Below are 17,584 nucleotides of genomic sequence, written 5' to 3'. Positions count from 1 at the left end.
CAACGAATGAAATAACTACAGAAGGCAAGGTTATTGTCAGCATAACCCTGGCCGGCAATCGATTAGTTATTTCTTGGCTGTTGGGTAATTGAAGACAATAGGGGCCACTGTCAGCAAGCAGCCAATTACATTAACCTGCACTAAAAGAAAGGCGGAAGACAAAGCATCATTGTATATGCATGCTGTTGCCTTGTATTTCATGTTCTGGGTAGATAAAGGCTTCTGACAGAACCTAATGCATTTCACGTGTTCAAAAGGGATGACAAATACATGCAAACGATTATAATACAATAACCCAAAGTGGATAAGGAGGAGTAACGTTTGGGCTTTTTCTATATTTCTTTCAACGGGTGTATTTGTATTGCGTTTTTGTCATTTAGTGTTTTTTATGTTTTTTGCTTGTGCTGTATGAGCATTAAATCTCTGGCTAGTACCTCTCCATCACCCCTATAGCCCCCTTTTTTTTTCCTGATCTCAGCTGGAAGGCTAAAGATTAGAAACAACAGCAGATTTACAAACAAAAGGGTAATCTCTAGAGGGTTATGCTTGTAAAAACATTTCTATCTAAATGCAGATTTGCTATATCTTATACGATTCCATGCTTCATACGTTCATTATTTAACCACGTGGGACCAAAGCAATTTTTAGCCACGGCTCTGATTCGTAATTAGTTTTTTCAGAAGGTATCCGCAATTGATTTCTTTCCGTTTAATCTGGTAAATTGGACCGAGCTTAAAAAAAACATTGGAGAAATACGAAACAGTTTTGCACAGTTGGGTTTTACTATATCTGGAAAGGAGCCTAACTCACCACATATCTGTTTGAATGCATTTGAGCAAGAGGTTAAAAATGCAATAAACATTGCTGAGCTGTTTGCACGCGGGTTTGTGTTGAAGATTCGGGTCAACAGAGTCACACACAGCAGCCTTGCAAATCAAGACGGACTGCTTACATTCTACTCAAGCATAAATTCGGACAACAGGAAGTCATTTCAGTGCCTTTCCATTATCGTGAGCATCACTTCCCTGGAGACGGGTGAAATGAAAGTGTGGGCTTTCTTTGTATTTGTGACAAGATCTGCTGGAAAAATGGAGGAGTCTGTTCCCTCAGAGCTCAGTTCTGTTTCACAACACTAATGCAAATCAGTTTCGTTTTCTCTTACCTTTTGGAGCACCATGCGTGTTTTAGTGTGCATGTAATATAGGGTCTGTTTTGGTGCAATCAATTAAGCAATTGTCATCAAGGACCAAAATAATATACCTCACCTTAATGTAGAATGATTCAGGAGCAGTCTAACCTTTAGATTGCACTGAAATCGAATCATTCCCCTCGACCGAACGATTTGCTGCACGACATGTTTGTGAAGATGGCGTGTCATGATTGAACAAGAAAATTGCACCTCCATTTACCCCTTGCGTCGATGTTGTCAAGCACTCGCTGTAGCTTTTTCACCTATGTACAGTCTATTTCAGCGAGGACACGAGATAAGTGCCGTTCGCCGGCTGTAGACACAAGAGTGGGCTGCCATCATCTCTACCACCATTACCTCGTAAATGAATGTTGCCTGCCAGACAAGACATTATCTGTTATGCCTCAGCAAAATGTCATCATGCATGAATTTTATAGCGTCACACTTAACGTTACAGTGCACATTTGAAAGTGTCATGTTATTCATGTTATTCTGAATAAATACTGGTTTACATTCAGAAGGATTTTAGCTGTATTTGCAGAGTATTGCACATATTGTTTTGTAGTAATTAACACAATCTACAGTAATAGGTTTTAAATGTTTTCAATTTGATAATTTCTATAGTACGGCTGTGATTTTAAAGGTGCACTGTGTAGATTTTATCGGCTCAGTCCAGCACTCACCCCTCCCTTTCAGAACACATAGAGAAGCTACGGTAGACACCACAGGTCAAACATGTTATTGCCTGAGACGAAAGGCGCTCTGTAGAGCAGTTTAGGGCTATTGGTAAAACATGGCGGTGCAAAATGGACTAAAGGTCGACAGATAGTGGGTTTTACCGATATCGATTACTAACAGTACATTCACACGGGGCATAAGCATTAAAGCTGCTCATTTACTTTTAATGGGTGACGTCATGCAATGCCGAACTGAATTGTGCATCTTTAAACGTCGCGTCACTGCCGTTGCTTGCAGAAGCTAAACATTTTTCAGCTTTTCAGACGCGAATGTGTGCGTCAGCCAATCAGATTGCCTTATGCAAATAACCGAGGCACAGCCAGCCAATTAAATTTATGCAAGACCGGAGAACAACGGAGCATGTGTTGTGGCTGTTGGCTGTTGGCTAGGCTTTAATCCCGTTCTCCCAAGCATTAACGCTTACACCCTGTGTGAATATGCTGTTAGTTGGTCCCTACTTGCTTATAACCGATTAATCAATAGTTTTTAAAACAGATACACTGAAAAAAATGAATCATTGAATTTAATAAAAAAATTTAAGGTAAGTGGTTGCAATCAATTTATTTAAGCTACATTTAAACAAAAAAGATTAGTAAAGTAAAATAAAATATAAAACTTTTGTTTAAATGTAGCTTAAATAAATTGATTGCAACCACTTACCTTAAAAATTTTATTAAATTCAATGATTCATTTTTTTCAGTGCTACTGGATAAAAACAAACATAACACTCAAAGGGAAACAGTGCTGAAATGTATTACAAAAGTAATAAAACAACAGTACTGTATGGAAGGTATTTTTGGTCTTTTTAAATTAATTAATATTAATAATGATAAAATAAAAAATGTAATTGCAAAATATGTCCCGCATTTGAAAATTAAATGCTAAAATAAAAATTAAAACATGAAATAAATTATTTCATGTTCAACGTGATGAAGCATCATTCCGGCCAAATTGCCACTTTTTAGTGTTTGTTCCTCATTTGAAATGTATGCAATGTATGCAATTCTCATCCACCCGTCAGCTCGTACAGTCTAAATGTTGCTCACTGCACAGATCCATGCACAGAGACACACATTTCACCGTGACAGCAAGACCCGGCACTCGTGGGTCAGAACAAGCGGCACATTAGCCTATCTGTACAGACGTGAAGCTAAGTTTCATCCAAACAGTTGCTAGGTTTGTCTAAATGGGTCTAAAAGTCATTAGATGTAGCAATAAAGTAGCTAAATTGGCAACACAGTCGCTGAGTTGGCAACACTGCTTCCGCCAATCCCCTTTTTTTGAGCAAGTAAACCCCACCCACTGATTAACATTGAATTTGCATACAAGTTGAAAATGAAAAAGAAAACAAAAATGAAAACGAAAATAAAAAAGAAAATGAAAACCAATAAATAAAGTGAACATAAAATTAAAACTTTACATTTTAATTTTGTCCCTATTATTGCTTGGCCATGAATAAAAAGCCTTTTAAAAAATTTATTTACAGAACCCTTTTCAAATTTGCCTTTTTATTTTAATATTGGCAGTCTTGCCTCAGGATTATATGGAAAATGAAATGTTAAATCATCAATTTAATTTATTTTTCAATTTGGCCGGAATGATGCTTCATCACGTTGAAAATTAAATGAAATATTTTAATTGAATGTTTTATTTTTTATTTTATCATTTAATTTTCAAATTTGGGACATATTTTGCTATTTAATTTTTTATTTTATCATTTAATTAATTTATTTAAAAAAGACCAAAAATACCTTCCATAGGTACTGAACCATGGCAATGTGCTAAATGAAATAAATGTATAAATAAAAATATATTAATTAAATTATACTGAAGTAAATACTTTGTGAAATATTTCCACTGGTAAAATTGAAATGACATAAATGTATATTATATGTGTAGTCTTGTAATTTATTCGCTTCTGTTTTAATATTTAATGATTATCTAATCAAAATAACATAATATTTATTGCAGTAATGGTAAAAAAAGAACTGAATTTAGACTTTGATTAATTGGATATGTTAATGTATAGCTGACAGCTGCATATAGTTTGCTTTTTCTCATTATTAATTAAAATATGGATAAAGTAACCAGCAGGAAATAAACGAATGCAAATTGATTGTAATAATCATGACATTAAAACGCACCCATTTTATTGCTGAAAAAACAACGTTATTTTGTGTATTTGGCATACAGTAATACAATGTGTTCACATGGTTTATGGTTAAAAACACATTATTTTTCACATACCGTACATTTCTGTAGTTCTAGATTTCACTTTCTTCCTGAAACGGTCGGACTTGAATACGCTATAGTCGGAAATGTGACGCTCCTTACCATTTTTAAAAGATTTGCTCACAATGCAACGCTAACAGGAGTTAACTTACAGGCTGAGTCCAAAGCGGGAGGAATTATGATAATGTCGGTCTTGTCTACGTCAACAGGCCCAGGAAGTAAACTGTTGCCTACAATCCATATGTTTGTTGTAGTCCAAGAAAAGAGATTTACATTGGAGACGATAACTTGCGTCATCTTTTACTTTGGGGTTTGTATTTTGCATATCGTTAACATGTAATAATAAACACTCACACACCAAAGGAAATGTAAAATCGTTGGACCATTGGTGTTCTTTAAACATTTGGGTTGGATTTATCTGCGTGTAACTGTTTGAGGTACTACTAATATTAGTTTCCTGTCAGCCTTAAAAAACAACCTTGGGTTCCTGCTGTTGTTTCTTTGCTAATGCAGCATCTATTCAGCAAATTAATTACTTCATAATGATATGAAGCAACGGACACACTCGGAAAAACTATCGACAAGGATTTTTTGCCGATAGTCAGTTGTTCCACCAATGAAAAGAGGACCAGTGCTATATGTAGATAAAAACGGCTCATTCTAAGGAAATAAAAACATAACAGTTTATTATGTAATGTCTTTATACACCACTGAAAATATTGTTATGTAATGTATATTACACAGCATTTCTGTCAATAGATTTGCACACTGCAACTTTAAAAGCAGTCTGTAGCAGAACAGCAGATTTTGTAAACGGGAGCACAGGGCAATTTATTTGTGGTAACGCAGCAGGGCTTCCCAATGCCACATGAGACTCCTAAGCAAAGCAATGAAACTTTCAGCATTCTGTAAACGTGTGGGATGGATGCCACACCATGCTTGTAGACAACAAAGGACCAACGTTCAAAACGCAGTCAAGTGCAGCATCATATTTGTACATAATACTTTTTGGTTACATTTTACAATAACAGTACTTTCTTTATTTTAACAAACTACAATTTGTGTGATCAAATACAATTTTTTGCAAGGGGGAGCTTAAAGGATAATTCCGGTATTTAACATTTTGAGTCTCATTTCTGGTTTGTTTTGGATGAACTACAATGATGGACACTGACATTTTGACAATGGGTCATGTCTTGAGTTTTTGACTCGTTTAGAAGCGTCTCTTGACTGCTTCAGAATGGAAGTCAATGACCATGCACAAACATGTCATTAAAACAACACTTAACATTCATTTTCAAAACTGTGCTACTCACCGAGTGGTTCGTGGTGTTCGTTGATGATTAAAAACAAATATATTGGCGCAATGTCAATCCGTATTATTTGCTATAATGGAACTATTTTTTCAGATACCTCACAACCGCGTATATACTTCCACTCTATATTTGAGTCTGAAGCGTTAGCACACTCCCGACCACTTGATGGTGACAACCACTTTGCCGTACAAGGGCGCTGAACGGAAGTCGGTGTCTAGCGTATAGACAGTCACAATCGAGCTCAACTTCAAACCTAAAGCTGGTCACTGAGCCATCAAATATGGGAAAAATTTCTTCTGAGAGAAACTACAACCACATGTAATGCGGAGTGATATATCAGCTAGCAATGAGTCTTCCAAGAGAAGTCAATGGAATTTTACAAAATGCCAAAAAAAAAACACGACAGAAACTGTATTTCGCTACACAACTTGTTTTTAATCATCAACGAACACCACGAACCACTCGGTGAGTAGCACAGTTTTGAAAATGAACGTTAAGTGTTGTTTTAACTCTTTCACCGCCATTGATGAGATATCTCGTCAATTAAGATAAAACGCTTCCCCGCCAATGACGAGATACCGCTATTATTTTTAACCCTTCCGCAACTTTTTAAAACCGGAAGTATTGCCCTATGGCAAGCTGCTGCATGTCCGTGTCTGTTTTAAAGATCGCTCTGAATGGGAACTCTATGAAAAGTCCGTCACAAAAATTGAATTATCTCTGCTTTTTGCTCAAAATGTGGTGTTTTTGCAGAAACCTACCCATATTCAAAAGCTGATTACAAAAGAACCACGAAAGGTAGGATGAAATTCATTTGGTATATTGTATGTTTATATATTTAAAGAAGAACATTTTCTGGAAGGCATTAAACTTTGGTGAAAATCATGAAAAACGCTGGCGCTGGCTGGCAACTTTTTTTAAAAACGCTGGCGGTGAAAGAGTTAATGACATGTTTGTGCATGGCCCTTGACCTCCATTCTGAAGCAGTCAAGAGTCAAAAAGTCAAGACACGACCCATTGTCAAAATTTCAGTGTCCATCATCCAAAACAAACCAGAAATGAGACTCAAAGTGTTAAATACCGGAATTATCCTTTAACATTATTAATCAACAGGTATGAAACTAAGGTGGTCTTTATTCATGTATGAATTTACAAGAGTCAAATTTTACTTAATAAGAACTCTTTATTAGTTTATAATTAGTACATGTCTTAACTCATCATTAGTTTATCTTTAAAGTAAAATAAATTTAGGTTTTAGTTCATTATGATTCATGTGGTGTTATTGCGAAATGTTACCTTTTGAAATAAACGGAGAGATTTATTAAAAGCAGATCTTATAAACTACTCGCCTACTCACCTTTAAGCTAAATTCAGCCTTTCTGAAATGAATTTGCCTAGACTGTTCATTAAAGTTTTAAACTTTTATAACAACTTAATCACTTGAAAGAAGATTAAATATTTAAACACAGCATTAGAAAATGTAAAAAAGCTTTAAAGCAGAAAAACAAATGTAGTTTAAAGGAAGGGTGCATGATGCAAAACCAATGTTGACATTTGAAATCACCTAAACAAACACGCCCCTACCCCAATAGAATCTGGACCTTCTTTTGATAGACCCGCCCCACCCATACACAACCCAGGCAATGATGTTGGTTAGTAGACATGCCCTTACTGCTACTCGGCCCGACTTCCTTTACCAAAGTGTTTTTCAAAAATCACGCACCCCGCCTTTAAAAACACTTTTCCCCTCTTATTAGTTCACCTCTCAAAATTCAGTTCAGTTACCAGTTTTGATGTTAGTTTTTGCCAAAGAGAGGATGACACAATAGAAACACTTGTTGTCTATTTCTTTTGTGTCGTTTTATGGTACCCAGTGTTGTTTTAAATCAGTCCAGATTGCAAACTCACAACATCAGCGAAAATAGTATTTCTTTTGCCAACGTACAAGCAGCAGCAATACAATTTTTATTGAATTATATAAATTCTCAACTGCGAGAGCTATATTATAGATGATTGCCGGGGTGGTATGTTTCGATCGCAGTTATTATGTGTGTCTGTGCAATCCTGGTCATTTTTGTGTCGCATACTCGAGGGCAGCCATCACTCGCGGTCATCTTCCATTTACACATGCAGAAATGGATGCAATCACATAGAGGACATCAGGGTGATGTTTTTAAAAAGACGAATAGCAGACCAAATGGAAGTACATGGAAAGTAACATTCATGGAATAGTTACCATAAATGAAAATCTCCACCATCACACACAGCTATAGCGCAAAATAGAGTATTTTTGTCAGTTTAAAGTTTGATAGGTGGACCGCTTTGACTTTCATTCAATTGAAAAGATTACCTAGGATGTTCTTCAAGAATTCCACCCGCATAAGAAGCCACATGGGTTCATTTTTGAGTGAACTGTTCCTTTAAGCCACGATGAAGACATTGCCACCACCCAGCTTTCCAATCTCTCATTCTTAATTATGGTGGGGACTTATTGGGTCAGGAGAAATGAAATTTCCCTCTCTCGACGATTGGTAGAAGACTCCCTTTTTTACACGAAATCAAATCAAATAACAGCAGGGCAAGGCTAGGCGCGAGGTGCCGAGCGAAAGCCGACTCTAATGAAAATGAATCTATGAATTTTTCGCACAAGTCAGCTCCCTCTCTTCTTCAGTCCTAACCTTCGTTTCATTCATACAATTTGTCTCACAGCAATTACACCCTCACCTTTCCACGTGGAAGTGAGAATGATGGCGAGCGCTGTGTGCAATGCGATAAACTCTAATGCATGTGTATACATTATGAATTGCATTTCACTTGAGGATGAGAAAGAACGGCTACACTACGCTGCGCTTGGGGTTTCGTCTATGCATCAACCGCCTTTTTGTTCATGCCTCCTATTGATTTTTTTCCACCGAGACTAAAGGGATTATTACCAGTGAAATAACTCCATTGGGTTGCACGTACGGTGCTGCCATGGTTTGCAGAATTTATAAGTTGCACTGTAAATAGCGTTATATAGGCCTAAATAATATATCATATGCTATTGTATAATGTATGGATATTGATTTTAGCAAAACTACTTGGTATGTCTCGCTCGAACCACAACGCCATTAGTTGATATTTCTTTCTTCTGAATCAAACCATGGGCAGTTTGTAACAGTTTTGTGCCTTAATTGTCTAATAATTGTCTTTTCTCTTTTTTAGGGACAGTTAGTTGTGACACTGTGGTGAACATGCGTAAGGTGACCCACCAGAGGGTCCAGGAGCCGCTGTCGGGGACGGCCCTCCTGCCCTGCGTTTTCACCCTGCACCCGAGTCCCTCTCATGAACCTCCACGCATTAAGTGGACCAAACTGTGGGGTCAGCGTGGCCCGGATGGTCTTCAGAAGCAGCAATCAATTCTTGTGGCTAAAGACAATATAATCAAGGTGAAGAAAGCTTTCCAGGGCCGCGTCACGTTGCCGGCGTACCCCGGTAACCGCTACAACGCCAGCTTGGCACTTACGGGCCTTCGTTCAAGCGACTCGGGAATGTACCGCTGCGAAGTCGTGGTCGGCATTAATGACGAACAAGACACAATCCCCCTGCAGGTTACAGGTAACGTACAGTGGTGCACCACCACAACCATGTGAACATGAGCAATTTGATGCCTTAAAGGGACATTCCACTTTTTTTGAAAATGTGCTCATTTTCCAGCTCCTCTAGAGTTAAAGGGCGTTTTGCAGGTAAAATTTTTTCCACGAATTTGGGCAATTTGCTTGTTGATAATAAACATTTAAATTGTTATCCATTGTATTTTATGTTGTTGGTTATCACAAAACGGAATACAAAACGAAAAAGTACAGCGGTTTGCAAGGATTCTCCTTTCCCCCTCAACGCACTGCATGACGTCACGTTGGGGAGAGAATTTGCCTTAAGAGCATTGAGAGTGACTAGAGAGATGAGTAAAGTACAATATTCAGATTATATCAATGCAAATTATAGATAAATACATAGATATAGATAGACTAGATAGATAGACTAGATAGACAGAACGACAGATAGATAGACAGACAGACAGACAGACAGAAAGACAGACAGACAGACAGACAGACAGATGGGCTAGTATAGAGAGATAGGCAGATAGGCAGAAAGCCAGATAGCGTTAGCATAACTTCGTGTAGAAAGTAAACAAACAATTAACATACTCGTGCATGCTGGTTTGAGGGGGACCATAATCCTGCTGAAATGGGTGTATGCGATCTTCAGCACAAACGAATTCAGGCAGCATGACTCAAATCCTGGAAGCTGAGTGAGGCGTCACGTCGTCACATCTGGTCGCGGGGTAAGAGCCTCGAACACCGATCAAAACGCACACATTTCCCTACAGCCAGTAGCGGTGTCAGTCGGGAGAGTCGGGACTTTCCCGGTTGGCCGGTCTGATAATAGTTATACATTGGGAGTTATATTAGCAACACCGTCTGTCGGTCTGATGTGCGGCCGGTTCCCGCAGCCCACTGGTCAAACTGTGCAGCCTCTCTGCTCAACAAATATAAAAGTGCTCAACCCGTTCGGCCGGTCCAATCATGTCCAGGATTTATAAAAATACGGGGATCAGTGATTGGTTTCTAGCCTGTCATCCTTTGATGTAAAAAGCCGCCGAACGCCTGTTTATTGCAGTATGCGGTCGGATTCAAGCCCGCTGCAGGCAGCTGCTGACCGCTGCTTCTGTGTATAAAATGATCGTGTGATTCGTTATGATCGCATAAACAATATAACAAAACTTCCTTTTATTTCACATAAAAATATATTTTAGATATTATATGATAGACTAGTAAATGTGGATTAAGGATGTTTAAAACTCTCTAGCCTGGTGGTCAGGACATGAATGGATTGAATCAGCAGATTTTCAAAGTTTTATTTATCTCCACATATATCATAAATAATAATTAGCAGGGTAACTTTGCAGTATACCACATTATATATTTCCTATTATGTATATATGATTTCCATATTATAAACGTAAGTATTAAAGGGGCGGTGAATTTGTCGATTTTATTGTTTTATACTGTTGCCTGATGTCTACTTCTGATGTCCGCGTGGTTTTTACATTCAAAAACATCAAAAACAATAAGTAATAGGCTATTTTGTAACATAGATTAGTGGCTGTCTGGAGAAATGGTTCGTTTGAAGGGGCGGGCCGCATTGAAGACCTGGACGTAAACACCCACTGCTATGATTGGACAGCTTCATTACCCGTCATTACATGTGGGCAAATGTTTTAAAAACATTAATGTGTAAAAAAAGCAGCCGAACACAAATATGTTTGAGCCACAAAAGATTCTGGGTGCTAAATATGATACACATAAATGACAATACGTATATTAAAGTAGAAACAAAACTCGACGTGACTAAATTACCGTATACAACACAGTAAGCGCGCATCAGAATCTAAACTGCGGCTAATACTGTAAATCCTTATCAATAACTTTGTATAATTTGATTGTGCTTGTGAGGTTGCTTTTACATTCACGTAATGTTAAATACCACAGTTATATGATAAAAAAATAAGCTTTGTTGAGTGTTTGACCTTTCAAACGTAACTCGCCTAAATTACCGTATACAACACAGTAAACGGGCATCAGAATCTAAACTGCGGCTGATAAATCCTTCTTTATAAATAACACTGTATATTTCTACCGTTAAATTACAGTCGTGTTGTTAAGTGGTGTATCTTTATTAATCGTTTAATGTTTTTAGTACATTAAAACAGTCAAACATACGTGTTTAGACACGGATGTTACAACAGACATATCAAGCGATATCTTCTAACAAAGCAATAGTGAAACACAGTAACTTATATAAAGTAAAATGTCTTACTGTGTATAATGCTGTGTCATTGTTGTCAGATCCAATATAAGTGGTGCTTTTAATCACAGTCTCTCTGCAAATCCAGCATCGACTTCTTTCCAAATAAATCCGTGTACACAAAGTTAACAAACACTCCCCACACGAGCTGGAACTTCTTAAAAAGCAAACTTTTTCCAGGCATTTAATGTTATGTTCCAAGCCTCCGAATTAAAGTATTTAGCTTCTGTGTTGTTCCCACGCGGTTCTTCCACAACCGAAAATGCGTTTCCAGTCTATCATAACAGATCACCGCGTCAAAATAAAAGTCTCTCAGAAAAAAAATGTATTTAAAAGTCATTTTGGTTACATTTGTCAATCTTTAAAGACATATTTACTTGTTGAGACACACGTGTGTCACGCGAAGCTGTGGGCGGGACTTCAAAAGTGGTCCTTGTATTTGGCTATGGGGCGGTGCTTCAATTCTACTTTGACGTCATAGATTTCCGAATTCCACACTGGCTTGTTTTACTGGCTTGGTGCCAAAAACGGTTATAATTCAGTAGCACGGACGTTTTCAGTTCTGAAACTTGCAGGATGTTCATTTAAGTATGATGACCTCTTATATAACAAATTATCAAGTTAAAATTGAGTTTTTGATTCACCGCTCCTTTAATAAAACGGCAATAAATGTCTCATCTATCTCTATGGCTCTGGCTGAGGCTTTCATCTACTTCTACCCAACGTGACGTCATCGCTGAATTGCTTAAAAAAACCGTTAATACCAAAAACATTAAAAAAGGGTCTTTAAGACCTTTTTTGAGACATTTTAAAAATGATATACATATCTTGAGTGATTTATGTACCCATTAATCAACAGTGGTGGTTAACCTGCAACACGCCCTTTGAACATTTGATATTAACCGTTTTGGAATCCATTCAGCTGATCTCCAGGCCTGGCGCTAGCACTTTTAGCATAGCTTAGCATAATCTATTGAATCTGATTAGACCATTAGCATTGCACCTAGAAAAATAACCAAAGAGTTTTGATATTTCTCCCATTTAAAACTTGACTCTTCTGTAGTTACATTGTGTACAAAGACAACTATACTATTTTTGGGCAGTGTGTAATATCACTACGCCTTCTGCAGCCGTGTTACATCAGCAAAGTCCTTGATTTTTACGCCAGTTTGATAGTATAGTTCCTAGCCATATCTGCCTAGTAAATCGCAGCTTTTAATTTTTTGTTGGTCTTAGCATACTATGTAACTACAGAAGAGTCAAGTTTTAAATAGGAAAAATATCCAAACTCTTTGGTTATTTTTAACGCGATGCTAAGGGTCTAATCAGATTCTATGGATTGTGCTAAGCTATGCTAAAAGTGGTAGCGCCAGACCCGGAGGTCGGCTGAATGGATTCCAAAACGGTAAAAATCAAATGTTTAACTCTAGGGGAGCTGGAAAATTAGCATATTTTCAAAAAAAGTGGAGTGTCCCTTTAAAGTTTGTTTTGTGCACAAAAAGTCTTAGCGCTGCTTTTTTAGGCCTCTGGGTAAAACACAATCTCAAAATGACTGGATGTGTTATTTAATGTGAAAAACTTGCATAATTATAGTCACAAGTGACGAGGATTACTTTCCTCCACATCTGCTGTTTATCGCAAAAGACTCTATCAAATCAGATCAAGAAGACGTAGACCAAACAGCTGTTCTATTTGAAGCTTGTGCCAAAATTTAGATGCAGTTAGATTTCGTTCAGCAAGCGGCCTATCAAGGGATTCGTTCTTGCACTTTTTCTACACATTAAGTGGCAAACCTCATCTTCCAGTTCATGACAAATTTAAAGTAAGAGGCGCCACCCAACAGCAACGGGAACGAAGTGGACCGTCACTCCTTCTAACTCACTCCCTGAACGCCGGTTAAAATTTAACAAGTGCAGATGCAATATTAATACCATACATGTGGATGTCTGTGCATTTCTGTGACTCAGAACAGATGAACTTTCTGTTCGGCAGTTTTGTACATAAGATTATTTCTAGTTTGTCGTTTAAAACAAGGGAGTACCGGAGTAAAGTGTCAAGTAGGGCATTCAACAACATAAAAAAAACATTTTAGACCTGATTAATTCAAATGTTATTTAATATAAAGTCATATATGATGATCAGGCCACATTTTGCTGCAGAAGCATCATTAGATAAGTCAGTGTTGCATTTATGTCATCATTTATACCTAACTCAGACTACAAGCTAGATGAGTAAACATAACTTTAGGTCAAAACCAGGGGCAACCTTCAGATCTCTATCATGAAGCCAACACAGAAGTGACTTAATTTTTAATTCATCGACTGGCCACTCCAAAAGGGAGTTAAAGGTACAATTTGTAAGACATTTGCAGTAAAATATCCTAAAACCACTAGGCCAGTGTTATATATTTTGTCCAGCTGATTACTAACAATATCTCAAATGTTTTCAACTACTTGTAAATTATGAAAAAATTGGCATTCTAAACCTAGACACAGGGCAGTGCAGTCGCCTGTCAATGACGTTAATATCCATGTTACCCTTTTTCCACCACCTTTATTAACGTAGATCCTCATGACAACAGTGTCGTGGACAAATGCGAAAGTATGCGTCTGTCGGGCTATACACTAGGGATGTAACGATTCAATCGCGTGTCCCTTTAAAAATGCCTGTCTGAAATCGATTCTGAATCGCAAGGCTGCGATTCTTTGTTTCATGCACAGCTTGTGCATGTACCACGGCTCGGTGATTAGTAGGAAGTCCTTATCAATCTAAAATCATTATGAGTCTTAGTCGTTTATAACGTGAAATTAAAAAAGCAACACTCGTTAATTAAAAATCATTCAAATTATTCTTTATTATCATGAAAATACCTGAAACAATTTAAAAACCGCGTATTAATATTCCTGTAGACATTTCCTGGAATAGCGTTTTTGTAATACTACTTCTTCTGTGGCACAAAGGGAGTTTATGCACAAGAGCGCCCCCTGGCATTCGGATGTGCCAGGATTTCACCGTAATTCATTCAAATTCATTCATTGAGAAACCGCGCATTTGCATGGTTAATCGTTACAACCCTACTATATACGTTTTTTATGGTAAGTTTGTTGATCTGAACACTTAATTCTGTGCTGTGTTAACGCAACATTCGAATTGGCTTATTACTGTAACATCAATGGCTAACAATTTGGTTTTGAACATTACACGAAACCTTACATAATGAAATTAAACGCAACATTTATGAAACTTGATTACTTTACCTCATTCGTTAACATGATTTCTTGTTCCCGTCTGATTAATGACCATCAGTGGTTAATAGGGCTGGGTATCAGTTCAGATGTTCCAGATCGATTCGATTTCGATTCACAAACTATCAGTTCGATTCCGATTTTATGCTCGATTCTCGATTTGACTCAATGAATGTAGATTTAATACAAATACTATATTTATAAAAAAGAACACTGAACATAAGTTTACAAGTGGGTAACTAATAAAAAGAAATTAAGAGCCACAAACCTGTATATAAATTTTTTTTATTTTGGGTACACTGGGTACATTAAAACAGAACCCATCGCTAATTTTCAAATGCATACAATTATGTTAAATACAATACAATTTTGATGCAAGATGAAAAATATATGCTGAAAAAATTCAAAGCAGTTGCATTCCTTGATCAAACCGGATCAGGTTATTTCATTAAAAAATCAATTTGTGGTATTTGAGAATCGATTTTGAATCAACCACGTAAAAAAAGAGATTAATCGAAAAATCTATTTTTTTGCCCAGCCCTAGTGGTTAAGTTAAAGTCAACAAATCCCATAATTCCACGCTGCTTCGGAGCGTCATTAATCTACATCAGTGGTTTTCAAACTGGGGGCCGGGGCAGTTTTTAGTCACAAATTTTCTTTGGGGGGCCGCAAAGGAATGCACCGTACACAAGGGGGGCCGCACGCTGAAAAAGTTTGGGAACCACTGATCTACATCATCGTAAATGTTTTGATCGTGCCCTCTCTAGCAGTGGATTTTACAAATTGTATCTTTAATCCCATAGATCCCCCATGTTAAAAATAACCAACTTTACAGCTGAAAAAAAAAGTGTTTACAGCCTGGTACAAATATTTTTTATGGTCCCTATATAGCTAATTTTGCCCTTTATGACAAGTGTAAGGGGGGTGAATTTTTTTGTAACTCTTCCGTTTAAATTATATTAAGCCTTAAATTCTGCAAAATTAAGGGAGTGGCCACTTGAGTGACAGGTTAACTGCTACTGCTGTCACTACGTCGCGCTAGGGGGCATGGTTACAGCAATCATCGCAGTTTCACCCACATCCCTGCTTATTTTTTATATCCTTGAGTGATGCGCGGTGACGCGATACGGCAGACCCTGCCAACTATTGGCTTTAAAAAAGTTCTTCACAAACTTATGGGTGACATCACGGACACTACGTCCATATTTTTTACAGTCTATGGCCATAACAAACATCAGTTGGATGCATTTCGGCAAATTCCAGCTTTGTTTTTCAACGAAGAATTTTCATTGAAGATTTATGAAGTTTTAGAGGTGCCGTTAATTGCGATTGAATTCTGCTCAGTTAATGTTTAACATGCAATGTCTATCTCTGGGTTCACACAAATGCTTACGATAAAAGATTTTAAGACTCTGTTTTGATGGACTACACTGTGATTCACCTGACTTTAATCCAAAGCACATGCACATTTAGGTTATTCAAGCTATACGTTGTATGCATTTGTGTATTCCCTGAACCGGAAACCCATGAGAGAGTACTACTGTACAGTATATGTTGATGGCAAATATACACAATGGTTTCACAAGGTCAGCTAGTTGAGCTACAGCAACAGCAACTATATTGTACAGTATAGTACGAAGTATTGTACAAAACTACAATAATTAACTTCTGTGAACACTGTATATGATTTTCATCTGAAGTTTCTGTGATATATAGGACATTTTGCAATAAAGCCAAGTAGACATGTATCTGACCTTGCTTGGATTTAAGTCTTCAGGAAGGTAGTTGCGGAATCTCTTACCCCATTTTTAATAAGCCGTGGCTTCCCTCAGAGGATTGAAAGTCCAACATATTATATTCCCAGATGCTTGTCAAAGACAGTGAATATTTTTTAATGAGTGGTAAACTCTAAAAGGGAAGGAAGAAAGAAAGAGAAGCAGGACTAAAAAGGAAGTAAGGAAATAAAAAAATGAAGAAGTAGTCTTCCTTCCATGCCTCTTTGAAGTGGGGCTTCACGGGAAACTGACGTTTTTGGGAAAGAACGGGGGGTATTGCTTAGAAGACAGAGATCTTTTTGGTCCAAGACCACATTTGAAGTATTTCACCATAAATTACCCTACCTGCCTTTGAGGATTTTCCTTTTGTGTGTTTTCCTGGGAAGGGGAGTGGGAATTGTGAGGGTGGAGAAAATGACAGGTACAGAAGAATCCAACGAAAGATTTGATCTTAGCCGATGGACAGTTTAAAAGCAAACATAGTTCCCAAAAATTTGTGCACTGGACTGAAATGGCATCCTCCAACTGGTCAAAGACCTGGTGCTGGGAAAACATGGCTGCGTCCGGAAGCCTAGCCAGGTGCCTTGTGAGGTATTGACTTTGGAGGCAGCGTTTGTGCACTTTTGCACAGCCTTCATAGGCAGCGTGACTGAATTCTGTTTGAAATATAAACAGAGAGTGCCTATTTAATTATGAAATATTTGAAAACTACAATACTAATTTCTTGCAGAAATGCAATCAAAAGGTGTATAAGTGAAAATATATCTTTATTTACACTAAATTTGTGCTCCAGCCACTTACTTGGCCACCATTTTATTTTTCCGCTTGACTCCTTTTGTACGGTGGTCTTCCTGTATGGTGATGGTTTTGTGTAAAAATGAGCATTATAACTTCATCAACTGGCATAACTTACTCAAGCAAGGAATAATATGTAGATAAAAGATTGTGTTTTGTGTATGTGTGAAAAAACTGTGTGCATATTCCACATAATGCCCTTCATTCTCCAATTTCTCCCCAAAACAGGAGTGGTCTTTCATTACCGCGCACCTTACGACCGCTACGCACTCTCCTTTGCCGACGCCAAAAGGGTTTGTGTGGAGAACTCTGGCGAGATCGCCACACCCGCCCAGCTGCAGGCCACCTTTGATGACGGCTATGACAACTGCGATGCCGGTTGGCTGTCGGATCAGAGCGTCAGGTCAGAGCGAGAAATCAAAGCATTTTGTTACAGTAGCAAATAGG

The 17,584-nt window shown here is 37.7% G+C and overlaps 1 protein-coding gene across 1 annotated transcript in view; it reads left to right on the top strand.

Moving 5' to 3' along the window:
• The window catches only part of ncanb (neurocan b), a 202,654-nt gene that overhangs the window by 48,898 nt on the left and 136,172 nt on the right, over positions 1-17,584 (top strand). Inside the window, exons 3-4 of the mRNA XM_065246007.2 lie at positions 8,680-9,072; positions 17,366-17,540. Of these exons, the coding sequence (XP_065102079.1) occupies positions 8,680-9,072; positions 17,366-17,540 (568 nt within the window). The remainder of the gene's footprint in view (positions 1-8,679; positions 9,073-17,365; positions 17,541-17,584) is intronic.

This window comes from Paramisgurnus dabryanus, chromosome 24 (assembly GCF_030506205.2).
Source record: "Paramisgurnus dabryanus chromosome 24, PD_genome_1.1, whole genome shotgun sequence".
Lineage (NCBI taxonomy): Eukaryota > Metazoa > Chordata > Actinopteri > Cypriniformes > Cobitidae > Paramisgurnus > Paramisgurnus dabryanus.
This window is presented reverse-complemented; position numbering and strand designations above follow the sequence as displayed.